General features: G+C 40.0%; 1 protein-coding gene across 4 annotated transcripts in view; it reads right to left on the reverse strand.

Annotated features, from left to right (window-relative positions):
• LOC121629061 (SH3 and multiple ankyrin repeat domains protein 2-like) overlaps positions 1-25,164 on the reverse strand; it is a 302,762-nt gene that overhangs the window by 178,424 nt on the left and 99,174 nt on the right. For all 4 annotated transcript variants that reach the window (XM_041968766.1, XM_041968841.1, XM_041968688.1 and 1 more), the window contains exons 4-8: positions 22,292-22,495; positions 21,833-21,904; positions 14,177-14,285; positions 3,438-3,589; positions 1,408-1,575 (exon numbers count right to left, since the gene is read on the reverse strand). In XM_041968766.1, the coding sequence (XP_041824700.1) occupies positions 1,408-1,575; positions 3,438-3,589; positions 14,177-14,285; positions 21,833-21,904; positions 22,292-22,495 (705 nt within the window). The remainder of the gene's footprint in view (positions 1-1,407; positions 1,576-3,437; positions 3,590-14,176; positions 14,286-21,832; positions 21,905-22,291; positions 22,496-25,164) is intronic.

Consider the following 25,164-nt stretch of genomic DNA (forward strand, 5'->3'; position numbering starts at 1 on the left):
AGATTCGTAAGAAGAAAATAAAGCAGTCTTTCCCAAACATGGGGTCCCAACCCCCACAGGGGTCCCAAGATAATTCCAGGAGGTCCCTGGATCCCTGTAAAAAAATAAAAAAGCTGGACCTCTATCACTATGATGAATGAAATAAATCACTACATTTCTCATGAACACTCATGATCACAATAATGAATCCTACATCCATCGGCTATGAGCTTTTACCCGAACGAAGTGCATCTGAAGGAGGAGAGAAATGTTTGAAAAGTAACGGATGTGTAGAAGGAAAAAGAAAAATGTGGCCGTACGACATAAAATAAAACCATGCTGGTCAGTAACTGCTCAGTAAAATGCTTTGTTCCTTACTGTAAAAGATAACTGTGAATGTTCTTGTTTTTCAACATTTTCATGAAAAAAAAAATAAAATAAAAAAAAATGAAGAAACAATTTAAAGGGATTATTTCCTCTCCCCAGAATTTGGCTAATGGAAATCCTGATTGATCACTTACAGCATTGGCTGGTGATCAAACAAGTTTGTTTAGAGCCCTGATGATAATAATAATAATAATAATAATAAATAAGACAATACTACAAACTGCTGCCCCAGTACAGACAAAATAACTGTACTGTTATAATAATATTCTATACTTGGATATGGATGGAAATTTGATCCCTAAAATGATTATTTTAATATTAGATCATCAAGTTATTTATGAAGAGCTTCATGTTTGCTTCAAAACCTTGCTTTCAGTGTGAAAAGTCAGACGTCTGTAACAGGTGAAGTCTGCTTGGACATGATGGGAGGACAAGAACCTCATGTCTGGAGGAGTTGGGGGACAGGCTGCAGTAACACACAGCACCCGAGTTGGACATGAACATTTCCATCTCATCAGGGGGAGAAACCAGGGCTTGAACTGAAGCCACTCCCAGTCACCACTGGGATGGAGCAGGATGTCCCGAGAGAACCGGACTGACAGCAGCTCCTATCGTATGTAGGCATGAACACAACCTTGACCCTGTGAACCAGCAGCAGCCATTCTCCTGCTCACTGACAGCTGATTGTTATCACATCTGCAGCGGGACAGATGTTGAAGGCAGAGTTTTTTTCAGCCTGACAGAGAGAGAGAGAAGCGATCTGATAAAGCGATGGCTTCGACGCACACACATGCACACACAAACACAAGGCCACGTGAAGACGCAGACACTTTGCAGCTGCTGCTCTCTTCAAACGGCTTCATCTACTTCAACAGGTAACAGCTGCTAAGACAGTCACCACAGCCGAGGGGGGATGCAAGCTGTTCCAGATATCCAACAGACACGAACTTTCAAGCTGTGTGTGTGTGTGTGTGTGTGTGTGTGTGTGTGTGTGTGTGTGTGTGTGTGTGTGTGTGTGTGTGTGTGTGTGTGTGAGTGTACCTGGTGGACTTCATGCCAGCCGTTCTCGTCCTGGCAGCAGACGGAGGCGTGGTGGTTCAGCAGGAGCTCGCAACAGCCCGGGTCTCCTCCAACCACCACGCTGTGGTACAGAGGAGTCAGACCACGACTGTCCTTGTAGTCTGGAGAGGCTCCCAGCTCCAGCAGGGTCTGAGAGGGGAGCGGGTGTGTGAGGTGGGGGTCACCAGCACGTTAAAAAAAAAAGGAGATGCATGAATTGTTAAGGCAGGTCATGATGGAAAGTTTCTCTTTATTGTATGATAATAATAGCATGAAAAAACTTCATCTCCTTTGTTCTGTTCAGAGCAAACATTACAAAGCTTCAGTCTGTCATAAAATACAAAGTACGACTGATTTTAGTGTCAAAGCTGAGAAAAAAATGAGAAAAAAGAAAGCGGCCTTTTATTGCATTGTGAGACATGAGATTAATTATCTGGGCTTCTGGGTAAGAATTGACAGAAATCCATCAAGCTTCGAACTACAGGAGAGCTCAGAGAAGCAGATGAGCTCCCATCGAAGAGGAAGCCCCAAGAATCATTCAGGTTCCATTCTTCCAGAAGGTTCCTGATGTGATAAAATACTAATAGTTTTACTGGTTTTTAACCAGTAACAGTTTTGGCTTTTTTATCTTTTAGACATTCTTGATAACTCCAGGCCGTCTGGTCCTTTATTAGATGACTTTTGCATAAACTAAACATCCAGACAAAGACTTGCGATCGGTCCTCTTTTACTTTTTTTGCTCCATGTTTGTGGAAGAGTCTGCCCGAATACCTGAATCAGCTGAAACTGGTGAAGTTTTAAAACCATTTTCCAGACCTCTCTTTTACCCTGGCTTTATATAATTAAATTCATTTGATGAAAGTCATTTACTCCTCTGGTCCTAATTTATTTTTATTCTTATTTGTTGCTGTTATCTTTATATTTTTTACTGCTTTCTCTGTTATGTTTTTATTGTTTGGTTCTACAACTCTTTCATACTTGTTGCTCTTATTTTCTGTCATTGTTTTAGCTTTATTTGATCTTTTTTACTATACATTTTTATGTAAATCCCAGTGTTTTCCTCACTGGGACCCCCCACAGCGGCGGCATGTCTGCTCAGTCTGCAGGGATCACCCTTGTCTGAGGGTTGGTGGGTTCCTGCAGTGAAACGTAGTGGTTGTGGCGTGGGACCTGGCAGTAATCTGGGTGGTTTCTGTTCCTCACAGCAGCATCAAGCCTGGCATTAGGGATTGGGGTTGGTGGGTGCTTTATGTGTATGAGAGATGATGAAAGATTAGGTGTGTGTTTTAAATTGGGTTAGGTTATATACTTTGGTATGTGAAGGCTTATCTTTAATTTGATGTTGAAATAGCAACGGCTCCCAAAATACAAATAATAGATGCCACTGTGTCATCAAACAAGTCCAGAAAGCAGTTTTAGAGTCAGAAAGTTATGTAGCATGTCTTTAAATGATTTTTATTTGATATGTAACTGTTGTTATTATGTAAAGCACTTTGTGCTGCTCTTTTGTATGAAAAGTGCTATTTAAATAAAATTGATTTGATTTGAAAGGAACTCTCCATCCTTACGTGGGATGTTTGTGATTGAATCAGCTGTAAACAGCAGCAGCAGGATGTTTTTGACCGCGCTACCCTGCATTAATATACAGCTCTAAAAAAAGTCAACACCCAAACAAAAAGGTCACACGCTCCGATATTTGGTTTGAGCATAATTTGCTGAATCATTGTTTCAGTAAGCTTGTACCCTGATGCTCCATCACTCTGGAACAGGGTAGTTCTGGACTCATCTTTCATGGCTCCAGAGTCCAGTCTTTATGCCCCCTAGCAACCTGAAACCTTTTTCTCTGGTTAGCCTCACTAATTAGTTGTTTTCTTATGGCTCCACAGCTGTTCAGCCCCAGTCCTTTGGGTTCCATCACATTGTTCATGTAGAAATGTTCTTACTTTAAACATAACATGTTTATTAGCACCTGATCAAGCATGTGTAAAAATGGGCAAGTGAGGTTTTTTTACCATGAGTGAAACCTGGTTCTTGGACCTTGCAGCTTTGTGGAGGGCAGTCATTCCATCTTTGGCCCTGAAGTCTAGATGAGCTCCTCCGTTCTTCAGCACCTTTATCGTCTCCACCACGTTATCCAGGTGAGCTGCGAACGTCAGTGGACTCTCTAAAGAAAAGAGGAAAAAGAATATTTCTGTAAGGGGGAGCAGAATAAAGATATTTTCCCTGTAGTAGACCAAACCCAGCAGTGTTTCTGTGGAAGTAAAACAGTGTTCTGAGATGCATTTGTTGGCTTTACACAAGCTCTACATGGAAGACAAATTTATTTAGAGTAAAAACACATCAGTGGAGCATCCGACTCCAGGGACTGATACCGAGGCGTGTGATGCACGTTTTAAAGCAAACCACAGGGGAAAAGACTGCTTGCCTTGTTAGATTTGCTCGTTTTAATTCATCGGTTGAAGCTAAAACTGGATCCACCACCTGCAGGGTGAAGACTATCACCTGGTGAGCTCTGTTGGTTTGAAATATTTTCTCTTTATGTATATTTTAGAAATTTCTAGGTTGAAATAAGCATTGGAAAATCAAACTGACAGAATGAATGACAGCCCCTCCTTTTTCACTCAGTCTGGTCTGAGAGAAGACTCCCTACACAGGCTCGGCTAATGTTCACATTTCCATCTAAATTGATGCAGGATGCAAAAAGAAAAAGAAAAAACAGCAGAAAGTGTAAATGTGAAGGTTTGCATGTCACACAAAGACAATAAAGGAATAAAATGATCACTTACATGTGATTCATTTATCATATTTTCCCTGTTCTGTAGTTTTCTTTTCTCCACTTTCCTTTGCTCTTAGGTTGTTACCTCTTTTGGGTCGATGAAAGCAGGTCAACTGTCTGTCTCAGATAATTAGACGAGGAAAAAAAAACCTGAGGTAATTAAAAAAATATCTAAATATTTCTAAACAGGGTCACCAAAACAAGATGCTTGCAGACAACAGCCGTGCCCCAGTTTGATAGTGGATTCAGACAGAGACTGAATCGATTAAATCATTTTCCAGCTCCCGTACAAACTCTACATGGTTGATATGCAGATGAGAGAAAATTAAAGTATTTGAGGATAAAATGTCCTGCTATGTATCGTGTGTGCTGAGCCCTGAGGTTGTTTTCTATATGTTCTGTCACTGGTTAACAATGTGATTGAGGACTTATTTAGTACTAGTATCTCCTGAGGAGGAGAATATGGATTGAAATGATTGGGTCACTAAATCAGAGCTGGTCCAAGGAATAAGAAAATCTACTCGTGACTTCTGCTTCCCGTCGACCAGTCCGCACTAACCCCCTCCTCACATATCTGCAACCTTGGAGTTATCTTCAACAGCCCCCTTTCCTTTGAAGGCCACATCACCAACATCTCCAGAACTGACTTCTTCCAGCTCTACAACATAGCTCTTCTCCATCCTCAAATCTCCTCCTCTGCCTTTTATGTCTGATCCACCTCCAGACTGGATTACTGGAACAGCCTCTTCTATGGTTCACCCTCAATAAACTCCAGTACATCCAGAACTCAGGTGCATGCCTTCTTACCCAATCACGCATTCAAGACCACATCACCCCTGTCCTTACGGACCTCCACTGACTTCCTATCCCTCAAGACATCCAGTTTAAAGTCCTCCTCCTCACTTTCAAAGCCCTCTGTAACCAGGCCCTGTCCTACCTTACAGAACTCATATACCCCTACACTCTGTCTGACGCCTCTGGTCCTCAGACTCAATCTCCCTTCACCCTCCTCTCAGGACCAAGCCCAGAACCTGGAGAGACAGAACCTTCTCCATTGCATCCCCCTCTCTCTGGAACTCTGCACAGATCTACCCACATTCACATCCCTACTCAGCAACTTTGAGTATCTTGTAAAGCGCTTTATGAATAAAATGTATTGTGATTATTTTGAATAAATAAATTAATTAATAAAAACAAAAATATATAATTGAATGATTGAGATAAAATTGGTAATACACAAAATTCAATTATAAACTATTTTAATCATAGTTGCATGCAAATATTATAAGTTTACCCAGTGCCTGCTGCCCTGTCATATGGGGCATGTGCACCTTTTTGTGCAGCAGAGCGCTGAATTGTTGATATTCAGTAACGTAAGAAGTCAAGGACAAGTTGGCTACAGGTTTAAGCTGTTTGTTGGGGCAGCTGGCTGGGCTGGGAACCTTAATTTTGTTTGCTCCCAGTTGCAGGTTGAGTCCTGGGCGGGCCTTCTTGTTGGATTTGGAAGCTGGGCTGTGCTTCAGCTGTCCCAGCCGCCCCCACCACACCTGTCCTGCATCTGGCAGTCAGGAGTCTGGTTTATCTGGCTGGAGGCTGCAGCAGTTCCCTGCCAGATGGCTGTATCTGATGCACTGCCAGAAGACTGAAGAGCTGCTGCTTCCTTCCTGGAGTTTCGCCTTGGAACCTGCGACCTGTTCACCAGCTACTCACCTGGCCTTCCCACTTTCCACCTGCCTTCATCTACCAGCCTCCTGCATTACCAACTGGATTTTGCTTCTTAAGACTCAAAACCCTGAGTGAACCCAACAAACTCAGGGAGCTCCTTAGCCCATGATTTGTTGTGGTAATAAAATTCAAGCTTTGCCCTTAGTTTGCAAACCAAATTAATTGATTAATTGATCTTAAAAAATAAAAGTAATGAAACTTATTACCTTGTTTTCTCTAAATGTGTGTTGTCTGCTGATGGTTTCTCTTACTTTCAAATGCTAGTTCAGTTTGCCACACATTTCCCAGTGCATATTAAAAATAAACCATTTTTCTGAGTTTGCAACCACATGAGGATTCAAAGCCATCACCAGTTGGCATGGGTATGATAGAAGCCAACCACAAACAATGATAATTTACATTTTGTGATCTTTTTTAGTTTTGGTTTTATGGTATTGTCATGTTTAGTTCTGTTTTCCTTCTCTTATTTTGTAGGTTTTCCCCTGTGTTCTGTTTTACTTTCTGCTTCCCGTCATTAGTCCACCTGGTTTGATTTAGCTAACTCATTTCACCTGTTTCATGTTAGTTCTCCTGTGTGTATATACCCCTCGGTTTAATTTATTCTCTACCAGTTTATTGTAGTCTTCACGTCAGTTAGTCTGCATGTCATGCACCTGCTGTGTTTCCTGTGTTCTCCAATGCTTCATTATTAAAAACTTCTTCAATAGTCTGTCTCCTGCCTTGTGAGGCTTGCATTTGGGTCTTCATCTAGGCCTCAACCCTGACATTACAGAGTAGAAAATTACCAGCCAGGAACCAGATCCCAGTTTGGCTTCATGAAGCAGAACCTTCAGTTATGAAATTAAATGAATGGAAAGAAATAAAGTAGAATAAGATAATGACTTGTTCTGCAGGGTGATGCCTGCTGGCAGGAATGAAGTTCGGCATCTTTCTGTCTTACGCTGGACTTGGCGAAGCCTCACACTGAACACACTGTGTTTCATCACTGTGTGTAGAGGATGAGAAGAATTGTGCATAATGTTCAGCAGCTTGTGTAGCGTCTTTTCCTGAGTTATAACCAGTACAGAACCACAACCTGTTATAACCAGTACAGAACCAAAACCAGTTATAACCAGTACAGAACCACAACCTGTTATAACCAGTACAGAACCAAAACCAGTTATAACCACTACAGAACCAAAACCAGTTATAACCACTACAGAACCAAAACCAGTTATAACCAGTACAGAACCAAAACCAGTTATAACCAGTACAGAACCAAAACCAGTTATAACCACTACAGAACCAAAACCAGTTATAACCACTACAGAACCAAAATCAGTTGTAACCAGTGCAGGACCAGAACCAGTTATAACCAGTACAGAACAAGAACCAGTAATAACCAGTACAGTACCACAACCTGTTATAACAAATACAGAACCACAAGCAGCTATAACCAGTACACAAACCAGTACAGAAACACTACATGTTATAACCACCAGAATCATAACCAGCACAGGACCAGAACCAGTTATAACCAGTGCAGGACCAGAACCAGAATCATAACCAGCACAGGACCAGAACCAGAATCATTACCAGCACAGGACCGGAACCAGAATCATAACCAGCACAGTACTGGAACCAGAGTTATAACCAGCACGGTACTGGAACCAGAGTTATAACCAGCATAGGACCAGAACCGGAATTATAACCAGCACGGACCAGAACCAGGGTTACAAGCATTCTTCTTTATCAGTTTGTTTAGTCTCTTTAAATCTCTGGTTCTGATGCTGCAAAGCTGACTGAACCCTTATAGAAGATATGAAACATGTTGGTTTAGACATTGAAGGATCTCATCTTCCTCCAGAAGTAGTCATCTCTGTCCCGTCTTCTAGATGTTTCTGTTTTGCATTTCCAGTCTAATCTGTTGTCCAGCTGGTCTCCGAGGTACTTGTATTCCTCCACAACCTCCACCTCTTCTCCCAGGATGTAGGTAGTGTTTTGTTTACACTTGTTTATCCTGAAGTCAACAATCAGGGCACTTTACAAATCAGAATATGTCTGTAAAAGACTTAAAATAAAGCTGAACTAAACCTATTCTGGAGAACATGAGCCTTAATTACTCTAATCCTACTGACTGATCCAGATTTAGAAACTTTATTAATCTAAAAGGGCAATTCATATGCAGTAAGGTCCATTTATCAAAAGAAAATGAATAAATAGACAGTAACAGTACTTTTTCTGATAAGCTAAAATGCCTGTTCATATTAACACTGTTTTTCTTTTAAATGTCTAAAACAGGACACACAATGTCTTGAGTGGTTTTTTTTAGAAGGAAAGAGGAAGCAGAAATAAAAAGTAATAAGCAGACGACTTGCCGATGCAAGCTGGTTATGAGTTTAAAGAAAACAAACAAAAAAGTTACTTTGAAAAAAATAAACTTTTAAATGGAGTTAATCTGTCACCTGAAGCTGTTTGTTAGTGAAGACAGCTGAACTAGAGTTTTATTTTGTGTTTGCCAAGTTTACTCCTGCGTTCTTGGAGTGGGAAGATCTAGCCGTGACTACAGGCAGAAGCCATGGACTCTGGAAGCTGGAAGCGAAAGATTCTTCACATTCAGAAAACTTTATTTATCCCGTACGAGCAATTCATTTGCAGCTTAACACAGACACCAGTCAACATTCAAAGTGCCATGTGTCAGACATGGTCAGGTCGTTGGAAGACACAACAAATAAATACATTAAATAATCAACAATAAAACAATGAATGCAGATCCAGACAAAGACATTAAATTCAGACATTCAGTCTCCTCATCAGACGGATTCTCTGCTGGCCTCTCTGGACCACAGACTCAGGACTCTGCACCTCTAGCATTCTTCAGCTCTCTGGATATATTGCTGAATCTCAGAGAGGCTTACACAAATTAAAACCAAACGGGGCCCTAACTGACCAACTGACTCGACAAATTTAAAAAAAACTATGTGACTTGATTGAACAATGTCTAAAATAGAAACTGGTCCTAGAAAAAGAGTAGTCAGCCCATTACCACCTGGGTATTTGTTCATTTTTTCCACGTTACGTAAAATGTACGAGAATCTGTTAAAGAAAATACTGGCCTGCTTGGCTCCAAATACAACCTAGATTACAGATAATGGGGCATAGATTAACTAGTGGTTACACGACATATTTCACTTTTGCTGATCACATGGGATCCCCCCCACAACAGCTCTCAAAGCCCCTCCTCCTCCTCCAGCTTCACCTTTATCTGCCTCCGTGGGCCACATTTGTTCTGCCAGTCTGGCCGTTCGATGCTGCCTGTTCTAAGTGCAACTGCAGCACTGAGATGCTCTTGACATATTCATTAAATACTCATAAATAAACATAATAGTCAGCCTTGATTGAAGTCAATAGCACTTTAACCAGCGCTGGTTACTGGATGAATGCGATGAGCTTTTAAATACAGGCTGCAGCAGTCAAACAGGATAAAGGTCTCCATATTTTCAACATGTGAAGTTAATCCCCTCTCAGTTCTGTCAGGAAGCTGTTTTGGACACAAAGGCCCTCTTTAAAGGATTATTTATTCATTTCTTCTGAGCAGCTAAGTCTTTGTTCCAATACAGATAAACCTGACGGTGTTGCAGCGATAAGCGCTCCAGAGGGACAGTTCTTAACTCCAACTCTTCCTCTCTGTGGAGAATTAAGTCAGAACCTCGAGTTTGATGTCGATGCGATTAATTGCTGACTCTCATTCCCAGCAGACACTGATAACGCAGGATTCCAGTGGAAGGTGTTCAGAGGAGGACAGCAGCTTGGGCCATCAGGCTTTTATGGAGCTTGTTTTTTATTTCTTTGCTGACCCAGCCAAAGAAACATCTCAAACAACCCCTACAACTTTCCCCATGGCTTCAACTGTGTTTAACACCACAGTGCCCTCTGTACACAGAACATCCCTTCAGCTCCATCAGTAATTTCTATTTTAGGGTTATGAAAAAGTAAAGAAATTTTTTTTTATCATAATAATCTTCATAATTACCATATAAATCATTAGACTTGTTGATATTATTTTTGTTATTATTGGTATCATTAATGCATATTTTTTTCTGTATGTATATATATATATATATATATATAATTAACATGAACATATCCTGTAAACTACCATAAATATACACATGTAACCTGTAATGTAACAGAAATTTAAAACATTTTTGATTAATCCTGCCAGTTCTTGGTTAACTAAAGAAGCTCCAGAGCAAGTCAAGTGAACAACTGAGTGGATGGTTGATGATAACATGTTATTCTCACCAGGCTGCAGAGTGTCCATCGAGTTGGATCTATGAGTGCTTAGACCTACTATCCTCGTCCAGTGTGGCATGAAACACCTGCTCACTTTGTCTTTCTGGGACATTTGAGAACTGCATTGAGAACACTCTGACATTAGGACACAACTCATTACCCCGGACACTGGCAGCTCCCCGTGTACGAGGTAACTATATTTACTCAGGATGCAGCACACACTTCAGTCTCAGGTATGCCTGGTACACAACTGCCACGTTCACATCTGGAATTATCAGCACAAATAAAATCCTTGACTGCTGTCTTCCACATGGCTCCACATGGGGGACGTTTTTGTCCCACATTTCCCTGCTATTTAAATAGGATTTGTACTTCTATAGACCACAGAATTCAGGTTCAATCTTAAAGTATAACACTAGGTAATAAAGAGAAACACTTACATTGTGGTCAGTTGTTATCTTGTATTTAAAGTGCTGTAGAAATAAAATAGCATGGTAGATAGATAAAATAAAGTGGATAAACAATTTGAGAAAATCAATAAAATGTCCTATTGTCATATTAAACAGCCAAGTCATGTCCACAAGTTCTAAAAATAGATATATGGGTTGTATAATTGCATAATATGATATACTTATTTTAAGATTTTGCATGTTTTAATTGATCAAGTTTTTTATTTCACTTAGTTGTTAGGTTGCTATGGCAACCCAGTCTGACTCTGTAGGAGATTTTTTTTTCATGATCCCCAGCATCCTGTAGTTTGTGGAGTTTAACAGTGGGTGCAGGCATGATGAAAATATGTTTCTGTGTCTTAACATTGGCGAGTCATGCATTTTAAGCCTGATCTGAATCTTTTTCTTTTATTCCTCACTAGCAAGGCAAATGGAAAAGTGGATCTTCAACCAGGAAACTGAGCTGCCTAAAACTAAACCTTAACTTGTGTAAACAAAGAGGATAATTAGCATGCTTTCCAGGGTGGTCTTGACCTCAGTTTTTATGTTTGTCCTGTGACTTACCTCCACCTCCCCTTTAGCTACCTTACAACATGCTACATATTATGCTCGATTTATGAGCCAATAACATAGTGCTTGATGTTGGCTGTAATATTGCTATGGCTGGAACACAGAGGGTTCAGTCTCACCTGTGAAGTTTGCATGTTATCCCCGTGTATGGTGGGTTCTCATCAAACATGCATGTTAGGTTAACTCAGCCAATATAAACTGGCCCAGGAGAGAGTGTACCACGCCTCTCACCCTGATAGCAGCTGGATAACAGGTCCCACCTCCAGACAACCCTGAATAGAATGAAGTGGATAACGAAAATGGATGAATGCTATCTATACAGACATACCGCTGGTTTTAAGCTGTGTAGCTTTTAAATCCATCCACAAGAGGCTATTTATTTAATGTTTTATAATTTACTGCTGAATTATTGTTAAGCCACGGAAGCTGACCTATTAATACAAATTCAATTACAAACCCAATCACAAATAAGTTGGGATGATGCGTAAAATGTAAATAAAAACAGAAAGCATGGCTTCACAGGAGAGGAGTCCGGCTGCTGAACTGGCCTGCCTGCAGTCCAGACCTTTCACCAACACACAACATCTGGAGCATCCAGGAAGCAGAAATCCAGCAACCAAGGTCCAGGACTTTAGATCAATCCTGCATCAGACCAGAATGGGACAACATTCCTCTCCTAAAACTTCAGCAACTGGTCTCCTCACTTCCCAGATGTTTCCAGACATGTTAGAAGAAGAGATGCTACACCATGCTGAACACCACCCTGGAACTACTTTTTACACCATGCTGAACATCACCCTGGAACTACTTTTTACACCATGCTGAACATCACCCTGGAACTACTTTTTACACCGTGTGGAACATCACCCTGGAACTACTTTTTACACCGTGCTAAACATCACCCTGGAACTACTTTTTACACCATGCTGAACATCACCCTGGAACTACTTTTTACACCATGCTGAACATCACCCTGGAACTACTTTTTACACCGTGTGGAACACCACCCTGGAACTACTTTTTACACCATGCTGAACATCACCCTGGAACTACTTTTTACACCGTGTGGAACACCACCCTGGAACTACTTTTTACACCGTGTTGAACATCACACTGGAACTACTTTTTACACCGTGCTAAACATCACCCTGGAACTACTTTTTATACCGTGCCGAACATCACCCTGGAACTACTTTTTACACCGTGTTGAACATCACCCTGGAACTACTTTTTATACCGTGTTGAACATCACACTGGAACTACTTTTTACACCGTGCTAAACATCACCCTGGAACTACTTTTTATACCGTGCCGAACATCACCCTGGAACTACTTTTTACACCGTGTTGAACATCACCCTGGAACTACTTTTTATACCGTGCTGAACATCACCCTGGAACTACTTTTTCCACCATGCTGAACATCACCCTGGAACTACTTTTTACATCGTGTTGAACATCACCCTGGAACTACTTTTAAGACCGTGCTGAACATCACCCTGGAACTACTTTTTCCAGATGTGTTGCTGTTATGAGATTCACTATTAGCTTATATTTTCCATCACATGCAAAATGTCTGAGTTTATTCAACTGAGATGTTGTTTATATTCTACTGGGAACAAAAGACGATTTGATGAGATTTGGAGATTACTGCATTTAGTTTGTATTTACATTTTACACAGAGTCCCAAAATTTGTGGAATTAGAGTTTTCAGAGTCTGTCACCATGGTTCCATCCATCTCACCATTCATCAACTGTAAGGAGGGGAATATTTGTGATGCAGAATGGATCCGGATTTACCGCCCGGGTACCCAGCGGCTAGCTGGGTGGGCGGAGTTTTCACTCCATCAGCTGGGGCATGACCCACTCAGATCAGACGGCTTGTTCGGTGAGATCGCACCTTTTAAACACATGGGTGGAACAAACCAATCAGTGGGTTTGCAGAAAATGTTCCAACATAATAAATAATGTTGTGTGGCTTTTAATTAAGTTCATTAAAATGATCCATGAAGGAACTTTTGCTTCTACTATGATTCTGGTCAGCTGTTCTAAGCAGCTAAAGTTCTGTCCCAATCCAACTCCTTGATTCTCCACTGTCCTTATTTGTTCAGACCTCCAGTGGACAGTTGCACTTAGCAGACAACAGCCTGAAACAAATGCATTCAAAATTATTTTTATTATCAGCTTCATTTTGAAACATCCATGCCTCCTTTGTTTTGGTAAACCCTCTTTCTACCAGTAAGATGCTTTTCCCTCCATTTAAACAACAAACTCCTCCTCCGCCGCTCATCACCACTTCTCCCCGGTTCATCGTCCGGCTGACTGCAGAGGAGCAGACCCACTGACTGACAACTGTCTTTGTCCAATGAAATCCATGCAACCGGGCAGAAAATAGTGATTTTGGACATGAAACCGCTCTCAAAGGACACTGGGAGATAAATGTGGTTTTATCCTGATGGAAAGAGGGTTTGGAGGCCAGGCAGCAAAGTTAAAACAGAATTCATGATGATGTTTACTAAATGCGGAGAAGATGTTTGGCTTTTTTGGCTTCTGGTTCCATGAATCTTGGGTCGGTGAGGGGTGAAACGTACAGTTTTGGAATCTGTGAGATGTGTGGTTTCAGTAAAGATGTTGTTAGTCCATGGACAGGCTTTCGGGTGGAAAGGTGGATCTTCACAACGTGTGTTTAAGTCTAATTGTGGACCTTGTTTACCTGCTGTTGTCTTGACTTGTTTGGTGGTCATAGAGATGGTTTTAGTGAGCTTTTAGCGGAGATTTTGGGCTTTCAGTGGATACCACACGTTTATATTTACATAACAGTTTATCTCTGTGACGTCAATAAGCCAGTAAATCATATTGTACCTTCTCATTATTGAATAGAGTAAAGTCAGAAAGAGAATCTCTGTAAGACAAAACAGCTGACCTGAACACAGTGTTTGATGTGTGCGCTGCCTTACCACCAGTATCACTGTCATGGTAGTTGGGATCCAAGCCTCTCTCCAACATCTTGGCTACTTTGTCCACCTGATTATGCTGAATGAGTTCAATGAACTTCCTCAGATTGGCCTGCACACACCACAAAAGTGAAAGAGCCATTAGAGAGAGACGAAAGAAAAGAATGTGATGCATCGTTAGACCTGCAAAGACTGAAATAGAAGCTGAAATAAAAACTTTTTAAGGTGTCAAACATAACCATAAAAAGTATAAGCCAATAGGAAGACAGTGTGAAATTGTCTTGTAGATAAAAAAGGCTGAACATGGGGTGGAATAGAGGAGAAGTGAAAGGCAGGTGCACAGGACAGGAATGGCTGCTCCTTTCTGCTCTGCTCTGTCTGCTTTCTTTCCAGGCCAGTCGATAAAAATAGATAAGAGAGCAGCTCCCTGAAGGAGGGGAGAGAATGATGAAAGAAGAAGGAGAGAGCAAAACACAGAGACAATAGGTAGCAATGAAAGAAAAGACAGAAAAGAAAAGAACATTTAGCAGTAAAAGGGAACGAACATAATGTGAGAGCTGAATTAAAGATACTTTCATTCCTCATCCATCAACAGACAATATGCACAGAAGCTTCTTTCCTCACTTCATCAGCAGTGCAGAAGATATTTGGGGTAGTTTGGCAGCCAGCTTACAGTTAGAGACTAATCAGTGGATCAGAAGTGGATGAAACTTCTTTGAACTGGTCAGCTCCAGGGATACCAGCAGGATCAATACACTGACCCATAAGGCTGGTAAGACCATTGGACACAACCGGGACACAATGGAGACGGTCAGAGACAGGAGTTCTCTGAACAAACTGGTCTCCATCATGGACCAGTCATCATTACACAACATAGTGGAGGGACATCGGAGAGGCAGCTCCGCTGAGAGGTTCAGACAATCATTCCTTCTGTTTACTAGATTTACAATAACTCCGTGTGTGAGAGGACATCTTCATCTCTGCACTGAATCCATGTCACACACGAATCCTATTTTATTTTATTTGTGTGTTTTGTGCTTCTCCTGTATATTGGGTGTTCACTGAGTTTATTTTTATTTGTGTTTACACTTCTCTCATATGTTGTATCTGTTCCTTATTTATGGTAATCTAACTGCTGCTGTAGCACCAGTCTACATATCTACCAACAGACATGGACAAAATTGTTGGCACCCTCTGGTAATGAAAGAAAACCCCAAAAAAGTCAATGAAATAACTTGAAACTGACAAAAGTAATAATAAATAAAGATTTACTAACAATTAACCATTGAAAAATCAGACACTGCTTATGAATTGTTGTTCAACAGAATAATTTTTAAAAACAAACGAATGGAACAGGTCTGAACAAAAATAATGGCGTCTTTAATTTACTATTTTGTTGCACAACCTTTTGAGGCAATCACTGCACTCCAGTACCTGTCGACAGGTATTCTGGCCCACTCCTTGTGAGCAAACTACTTCGAATGTCTCAGGTTTGAAGGGTGCCTTCTCCAGACGGCATGTTTCAGCTCCAGATGTTCAGCAGGACTTAGAGCAGCACTCATAAAAGGCCAGTTTAGAATAGTCCAGTGTTTTGCTCTTAGCCATTCTTGGGTGTTTGTAGCTCTGTGTTTTGGGTCATTATCCTGTTGGAAGACCCAACCCAGCTGAAATACAGCTATTTGAAATACAGCTTCCTGCTGAACTTCAATAACATCAACAAAGTAAAGTTTTCTGGGGGTGGGGGGATTTCTTGCAGGCTTTTTATTTTCACTGGTCCATCTCTGAAATCTCTGAATCCATCTTGAACCTGCAAATCTGATTAGAATATCACTAAAACTTATTTTCAATGAATTTTAAATTTAGCTTATAGCAGTGTGCTCCAACATGAACTCTATAGAATACAGTCAGTACTGACACTATTACATTTTTTCATTATGATAAGCCAAAATATCCGAGTGAGGATCAGTATCAACTTTTAAAACTAAATTTTCTGTATCAAAAATGTGACGCTAAAGTCACATGATTAAATTAGGTGGTATATTTTATTCCTGCATGCTGTGAAATTGTCTTTTGTTTGCACAGAATCTGAATTTTAATTTATAGTATTTTTATACTATAGTATTTTTAACTCAAGCTGAAGGACCAGCCCTTAAAATCACATCTTAGCTCATTTCTAATCCCTGATCGGTTGTTAAATGTATTTGTCAGCTGCATGTTAAAAAAATTAACTTTTAAGGGAGTTTATTACATATTGAAGCAGATCTTTATCATAAATGTAGACAAAAAAATATTGTTACTTTGCATTGGCTCTATTGAAACTGTCCATTTGTTCAATAAAATAATCCACTACTTAACAAGTCCGCCATTTTGTAGCGCTGTTCAAAATTTCACCTGGAACTTTTTATTCACAAAAAGCCGACAACAAATTCATCGTGTGGTTCATCAGAATGTCAAAGTATTACACAGCAATATCCATCATGGACCTTTATCACCTGGAGACAACTGCTATGGAGCTGAGGAAGCATGCTAACGCTAGCTACAGCTAGCATTTTCACGTTATTGTGATTTCCTTATCCCTTCAGAATGCTCAACGGGAAAGTGACAAACATCTGAACTATGTACCAGAACTTCATTTGCTGCCTGGGGATGTGTTAAATAGCTGCAACAGTCATATAAAATCTGTTCAGTCCAAACAGCAAGTTGTTTAGCAGGAAGGTGTAATGCAGCTGATCGCTCATCAGTTTGTTTTAGGACTTTTTGTCTCCCAGAAAACTGCAGGTCTGCTGAAACTCAGCAATTTAAATCAGGGTTAAAAACTTTTCTATTTGCTGGATTTTTCTCAAAACAACAGTTAATTCCCCACACTGGAACTTTACATCTTGATTTATCCATTTTATTTGAGCTTTTTTCTTTCTATTTTTCTTTAATTTCTTTTAAAGTTTGTTTTAAATGCGCTTGTTATTGCTTCCTGCACCCCGCTGCAATGCTTTTAATGTTTTATGTAAAGCACTTTGGTTTGTCTGGTACATGGAATGTGTATATAAATACACTGGCCTTGCCTCGATATTATTAGTATATTGAAGATTTTATTAGTTATAAGCGACAACCCCAAAAGTCTTTCTGAATAAATGAAGGAATCAGTGAGATTAGCATAATCCAGGTTAGCATGATCAGATATTTAGTTTTTATTCTTTGTAACGTGTCTTTGCAGATCATGACAGAACCCATGTTACAAGATGCAGGATACTTTTTGATTTTAGCATCGTATTGACGGTGATGCAATCTTCTGTTTCCTAGCAACAAGTTTGCACATGATTGTGTCTTCAGCCAAGGCATTTCTTATTTTTGTTAATATTATTAATTAGAAAGTACATTATAAGAAGGAATTTATCCTGTAACTTGTCATTAGATTTATTGCTAATTGTCTGAAACCAGCCCAGAAGTAATAGTGCTTCATCTTCATAAAAGATGCATCTGTAGATGTTTGGGTGGATAACTGCTGTGTAAAGCAGTGTAGAAATGTCACTTTATCATTACTATAATCATTACTGAAACCAAAATAATTGGAAATGACTGAGTGCAGGCAATATTTACCAGAGACAAAGCTGTTTAAACCTTTCCCCATGATGACTCACTGCCAGTTCAATATCTGGAAATGTCGAGGGTTCACGTCTGTGGCCTTGTGTTTCCATCCTGTGTTATATTTAATGTAGCTGAAATGTCCCCGGTGTGTGTTTGTGTGTGTCAGTATGTGTCTCCAGGCTTCATCAGCCGGGGTCTGGAGGACATCATCTTTCTTTCTATCTCTTTGCTGAAAAGGCTGAAACTAGAACTAAGAAGTTCACCCAAGCCAAAACCAATTAGAAAAGACTGCCACAGAAGAACTACTTTTATCTAATTAACAACTTTTTAGAAACTTGGTTGAGTGTCTGAATCCATCCCCCTGATCCATATTTATAGAGCATGTTCCTCTACTTGCCTTCTTTCATTTCCCTTTCTCGGTGCTGTCGCCTCTTCCCTGCATTCGGATGCAGAATTAGAGCAGCTGTCAAACAGTTTCCCAGTGTGCTGGTAACAGAGCTGCCACATACATTTGTGGCTGCACAACAGGATTACAGCTAGACACTAACAATGAATAAGGCCAAAAACCTCAAATTAAATGTTTGAATATATTGTAGTTTGTGTAGGAAGGACAGAGATGGGGCGAGACAGGAGACCCCTCTGCTATAACTCATGTATCATCAAGAATAGGAAAAAAACATCAAAATGAGCTCAAACTGACAGGTATGGTTTCTATTTTTCTTCTGCTACAATGTTCAGGTTTCCAGGAGTGAAAGCAGTCTAAATAATCCAGTAAAGTACATTATCTTTTACATTAAGGTTGGTGGCTCACAGTGCACATCCCAGAGCCAGCACATAGGCTGAGGTGGGCGGAAGTGTGACATCTTTTTTCTTGAATTTCTTGTCAGGCTGTCCAGCTCCTCATGCTACTGCTTTGCTAGTTTCTCTACCTGTTAGCAGTGATGCGTTTCATCTAAACACAGTAGGAGAACAAAAATTCCCCGGTCGACCAGGAAAAAACAGTGATTCAGCCATCTCTGCTATCTGCCATATGAAAAACTTGGATTTGTTGAGATCTTTTCAGAAAGAAGATCCTGTTATACAGCAAACGTTGTGTTTTATCCTTTCAGAACGGAAGCTGAGAGCGCCCATGCTTGATTATTAGGCTTTTTCTAATCGTCATCTCCAGATGACGAGTTCATTTCTCTCCTTATCTCAAGATTCTGGACTACTTCCTCATGATAACGGGATCAAGAAAATGAAGTTTGTTTCCTTGAGATAACGAGATGATTAAGATGGTTACCACCTGGTTTCATTGATCTAAACTGACTCATGACAGCTTGGGGAGGGGCTACAAGTCTGTGAATGACTGATGGTAAAACTTAATTATCAGACAGATCCTCGTTTCAGTTGCAGTGATGGATGAATTAGTGATGGATGTTCCTCCAGCTTGCATCCACTGCTGAATTAATTGTACTGGGACAGGACAGCTCTGTACTGGGGTGCCCTTTGGACCTTGTGGAGGTGGTGGGAAAGAGGAGGATGATGGGTACGTTCTCTTTCATGCTAAAGAACACAACCTCTCTTTGCTTCCGTATTTTAGTGAAGAATGGTCCAATTTTATTTTTAATATCTAGTTAACCCTCTAAGCGCCAAAGTATAATGCACCAAGCAATGTAGCTGACTGAAACAGGCCATATCTCCAGAAAGAGACGCAGGTACATATTCAACATTATTCTCTTTTACTGGATGTCTTTATCTCAAAGCTCTCAAAAAGTACATCCTTTTGAAGTTTTGACATAAAAATTCATTTTGAATTGAAATCAAAACATTTTCTTTGAAAAACTCTAACGCATGATGAGTCAAATTAACTGCTCAGTATGAAATAATGATAATTTGATGTAAACACAGGAAATGATGCACGCTGTTTGTTTGAGTGGCCAAAATCAGGACGCAACAAACACGTCGAGCTGATTTTGAAGTTGATTGTTTTATCTGCATCACACTTTCATTAGAGTAAGAGCTTTTTATAGCGTGATTAATTATTTTCTGTCTCGTTTAATTGCAGATGACATTTTTTATAATCCAAATATCGTCATATAAAAGCCTTACTGCACTTATTGTCAGATTTTTGTGATTTAAATCTTTTGACAAATGCAGACGAAACCAAAACCACGATGGTTTAAAGTGGCTCAGAGAACCTGCCCCCGGCTGTCATTCTCAGGTTTCACTGCGTTCCAGATATCTTCATGTTTTACTTGATGAGTTACTTTCTTTTACTCTACATGTTCATCAGCTGGTAAAAAGGTCGAAACTGAAGCTGTGTTTATATTTGAGGGTTAAATTCTGTCTTTTGGTGGTTGCAGCCACCATCATGTAGGTTGTGGATTACAGAGATGTTTTGCATGTGCATGCTTCAGCTCAGCCAGTTTGCTCTGGATAGTGTGTGTCATGGGGTTCATCACTAATTTTACATTTTTAACCCATCAGTGTTTTTTATACAAATGTGATGAATGGCCCTCTTTGCCTAGCTAAGGGCTCATTTTTGCTCAATATTAAATATGCATGTGGATGGAGCCTTCTATCCTTACTCTGTGTTAATTGTGTACGCATCTTTGTTTGTTTTAGATTCATTGCCAAATGAAGCAGTAGTTGGTACTCATGGAGGCAGTGCTGCACGATTTAGCTCAAGAGAGACGAGCAAAAGGAACAAAGAAGGCAAAGAAGAAGCCATTATGTATTTAATGGCCGAACACAGCCAGTAGGGCTACTAGGAGTGTATGATAATGCAAGATTTGGTATTGATCTGATACCAAGTAAATAAAGGGCTAGTATCGTCAATACTGATACTGATACTGATACTGATACTGATACTGATACTGATACCGATACCGATACTGATTTACTGGTACTTTTTAATAGGGCTGTCAAAACTAACAAGTTTATGAAGAGATATTAAACTGTGCCATTAATGCATTTTTTACACATTAAGGTATAAAAAAAAGTTATTACACCTTTGAAAATCTAAATTTGGCATTATCTCGGCAAGAGAAGCTCAACGTGGGCATGTTGGTGCCTTGTCACCAACTTTAGCTGAATCCACCAAAAACTGCATATCTTCATTATTTATGAAGTTTTTGATAGTTTTAAAGCCTAACATTTAGAATTTTTAATCTGGTGTCCAAAAACAACGTTTTTGCTGGTGCCATTTTAAAAATCCAAATTAGGCATAATCTCAGCAAAAAGCTGGTTTTGGTTCTTTTCACCAAGGTGAACCAAATCCACCGAATCCCACTTTATTCTCCTTATTTATTAAGATTCTGAAAGTTTTCAAACCTAACATTAAAGTATTGATGTCATCACACTAGTACTGATCTATATCGATACCAATATTGGTACCAATATTGGTATTGATATACTCTGTACTGTGCTGCCTGTTTTTATGTCTCTTTTTGTGCATTTTTACATCTCCACTGTCACCATGTCTGCAATTGAAACTGATGGAACTCAGAAGTAAACGTTGAACTCTGCACTGCCCTCTTGTGGAGGTTTTGCCCAACATGGCAACATAAAGAACGCATGGGTGTATGTGGGCAGTGATGTTTGACAATGCTTGCAATGAACGTACCTATTTACATGTGTAAAATGAGCATAAATGAGGCTTCGGAAACCGGCATGTTCTAGGTCTACTTCCTTTCTACCTCTCGACCTTTCTCTACCAGAGGAGCTCAGGGCCCTATTATCTTAATTCGCGGATGTTTTATTATTCTGAGTCCCAAGGCTTAGAACAGGGCTGGCATACATATATGCTACTCCCTTCATCTGAAACGAACTACAAACAGACTTGAAGCTTTATGACTTGGTCTCACTGTACACTATTAGGAGAATTCTGGATGACTTTGAGGCAGATAAATCTGTTTGTAGATCCTCTTCTTGATCTATGAGGTTTTATGAGTGTGATTTACTCATTAACTCTGCTGCTGCCAGGACACTCTTGAAAAAGCGATTTTTTTTCTTTTTTTTATCTCATCAGGGTTTATCCTGGTTTAATGCAGGTCAAATGAAAATAAGTATTGTATACTGCTGGCAAATCCTTACCTTTGTATGCAGTTTGGCGATCTGTTTCTCATCAACATTGGGTTGCCTGTAGACTCGACTCTTGTAGCGGAACTGTTGAGAAGAAGAAATTATTTATTGGACACATTAACCTTTCTCTTTAAACTCTGGATGAACATTATCAAAAGGGATCGAATCCTGTGTGGGCAAATATGCAAGATATGCCTCTTTGTTTTTGGTAGCTGAAATCTCTGTTCTTGATTCATTATTGTTTGCTCATTGGTACTTTCACAAATTTGTCCATGTTTTGCTAGCAGTACAAAAGCATTAAGTTTTATTAGCCTTGCTGTGCCCCCCATCATAACTGGGTCCCCCATGGGGGCCTGACCCCCAGTTTGGGAACAACTGAGTTCATTTAGAAACAACTATTGTGCAATCATGTTCAGTCATTGAGATTTCATTCATGAACATTTTCATACGAGTCAAAGTTTCTGAGTTTACCTCCAAACAGGGGACACCCTTGCTTATTGGCTGAGGATACTCTCGAAGGATGCGCTCCTCATCCAGGAACTTGCCATCCCTGCCGTTGCTCGTCGGCTGGAACAGCCCATAGTTGAGCACATCTTTCAGGGTCTGATTAAGCGTACACAGGATCCGCTGCTTGGCAACCCAGACAGTTGCATCTGGGTTGAACCGCATGCATTTCTGTTTGGGGTTTGGAGAATGAAAAAGATTGAAAGGAGAAAGACATATTGATTAGAACACTGATGACTGGCAGCGACTACAGCGGTCATCACAAAAGAAATATTCTTCCCTGACAACAAAGCAGAGCTGTGAACTGTTATCAGCTCGTGGCAGTCGTCTCACCTGCTGACTTCCAACAGAAGTAAATAAGTTGGGTACGGTGTAGAGTCACAGAACAATGGTGTTCAATAAGAAAAGCTGAGACACATCCAAACATTTAACACATGGGCACCACACGTCACCGCCAACATGCTGTGTTTTAATGTGACCATGTGCTAAACAGGGACATGCTGAGGATATGATTAACACGACCTTCCTAATACAAGCAAACAAAACAAAACAATGCAGGATTTCTGGCTTTGCCTGAATAAGTGAGGATTATTGCTGCTGGCTGCAGCATCCAGGAAGCATCTGTGAGTGTCCACAGCTGGATGTGCTGCTCAGCAGGTGATAGCAGCCTTGTGTCTATCAAAGTCTGAGGGATGAACAGTCTGAACTCGGCCTAACTGATCCTCTCGCCTGGCGTGGAGTGGACAGGGATGAAGAGTGAGGGGAAGAAGAGGTGAAGGTTTACAGAAGCAGATGTCTGGCATCTGTTGGGCCCGTTTGGACTGGAGTGGTGGCTTTAGTCTGTTTGCTGTTTTATTACATGGCAAATGTCCATCCTCTCCTACCACTGCTGCCTCCTCGGCCCTAAAGGACCTCAGGTAGGAGGTTTCCATAAAATATTTTTCCAACGGTACAGGTGGTGATAATGGAAAGTGTGTATGTTAAGAGATAACAGAACAAAAATATATAAAACCTAAAGTGTGTTGTGGTGAAACTGGAGAACCTTTCAGGAGTGGAGGGATTCAGAAACATGACATGCAACTGTCACACTGCTTAGATCCATCAGAACAAGGTCAAGGTCATTTTACTTCAGGGGCCACATTAGACACTCAACACACAACTCACGTGGTTTCGACCAGTAAAAGAAGAAATACTAATATAAATAATGAAAACTACAAATGTTTCCCCTTGTTTTAATATCAAAGTATAGTGCTGTATATTATTGAAAGGTTTACATTTTCCTTTTAGAGAACATATTAAGAACAATCTCAAAATTTCTCAGAAAAATATAAAAGATATAATGAAAGGAAAAATGAAATGAAAATTTATTAATCTCAGAAGGAAATTGCAATATTAGAGTAGTTTTTTTAAATTATTAATTAAAATATTTTTTTTTCCAAATAATTAATTGGAAGACAGACATATAACATGTTATATAACCACTTATCCTTCTGTGTTGGAAATATATTAAATTTAAACATAAACAAGGACAAATTAGGAATTTCAGTTTGTACTTTTGTTAATAAAGTAAGAAGAAAAGAGTGTTCCAGTCAAAAGGCTGTAATCACACAAAAAAACAGCTTTAAATGCTAAAAGCTAATAGCAGGCTGTCATTAAGGAGACAATTAAAGCTATTATGCTGTTAGCATCAGTCATCATCAGGACTTTAGATCTAGAAGGGTGTATTTAAATGAGTGTGTTACGACCCAACTTTCAGGGGTATGAGGAAGGGTGTAACAAAGAAAATAAAAGAATAACGTTGATGACAGTTGGTAAAATTGTTAAAAGCACATTTTATTAAACTTGAGTGACACCTGAAACTAAAAAAGACGCAAAATGAAACAAGTGTTGGGGTTAGCGGACCTGCTGAAAGAAATATACCAAGACAAATACCAAAAACCACCGAGTAAAACTAAAGAATTGCCGTACAGAACTTGGTGAAACTAAAACCAAACAAAAGAGCAGCAGATTTTTCAGCCTCAGCTCCTAACAAGCTGCAGCCTGATTGGTCCAGGGCATAGCCAATCAGAGACGCCATTCCAGACAGCGCTCTGAAATCACTAATCAGTGATAAAAGCGGCTACAGCTGCCTGCAATAAGCAGTGGCCGTAACAGAGCGTTATCTCTCTTTTTTACATGACCGCAGTAAATGATGAAAGTGAAATAATTCATGTTTCACCTGCTCTCGCTTCCTGTTGATGTTCAGTTTTGTGATCGTCTGAACGTCATAAACACTACAACTTGGATTCTGCTTCCTTTAACAGACCTGATGAACATCAAGCTTCCTGAATTCTGGAGGAATCTTTTAATGTGAAATAGAAGCTGTTAAATTATAAAAATTAATCATGAATACATCTTAAAATTCACAGCTGACGTCCTCAGCAGACGCCTTCTTATGGAGAAGAAATTCTCACCAGGAGTGTCAAAACTAATCAGCATAAAGTTGGAATTGTTCTGTGTTCGCACCTCTGTCTGTTTTTTTATTTAAACTGTGAGTCTGTTGTTGCCTGCTATCCCAGAATGCCTTGCAATACCAGAATAAACTTTGCCTCATTCACATTTCCAGATGTCACTCTTTTCTTTTATTAACCTTGTCCAGCATTATGGCAACAAAATGACGCTGAATAAATTTGCCTAACCAATGGGGGGGATCAGATGATACAAAGGAAATGATGCTTTTGTCATGTTTAAGGCAGCCCTTGAGATTTGAGTATTACAAATTCATAAAAGAATAATTGCCCAGCTAATAAACCAAAAGAGAAAAACCAGACAACCACCTGCTGCACCTGTTAACCTTGTAT

Source organism: Melanotaenia boesemani, chromosome 1, assembly GCF_017639745.1.
Source record: "Melanotaenia boesemani isolate fMelBoe1 chromosome 1, fMelBoe1.pri, whole genome shotgun sequence".
In the NCBI taxonomy this organism is placed as follows: domain Eukaryota; kingdom Metazoa; phylum Chordata; class Actinopteri; order Atheriniformes; family Melanotaeniidae; genus Melanotaenia; species Melanotaenia boesemani.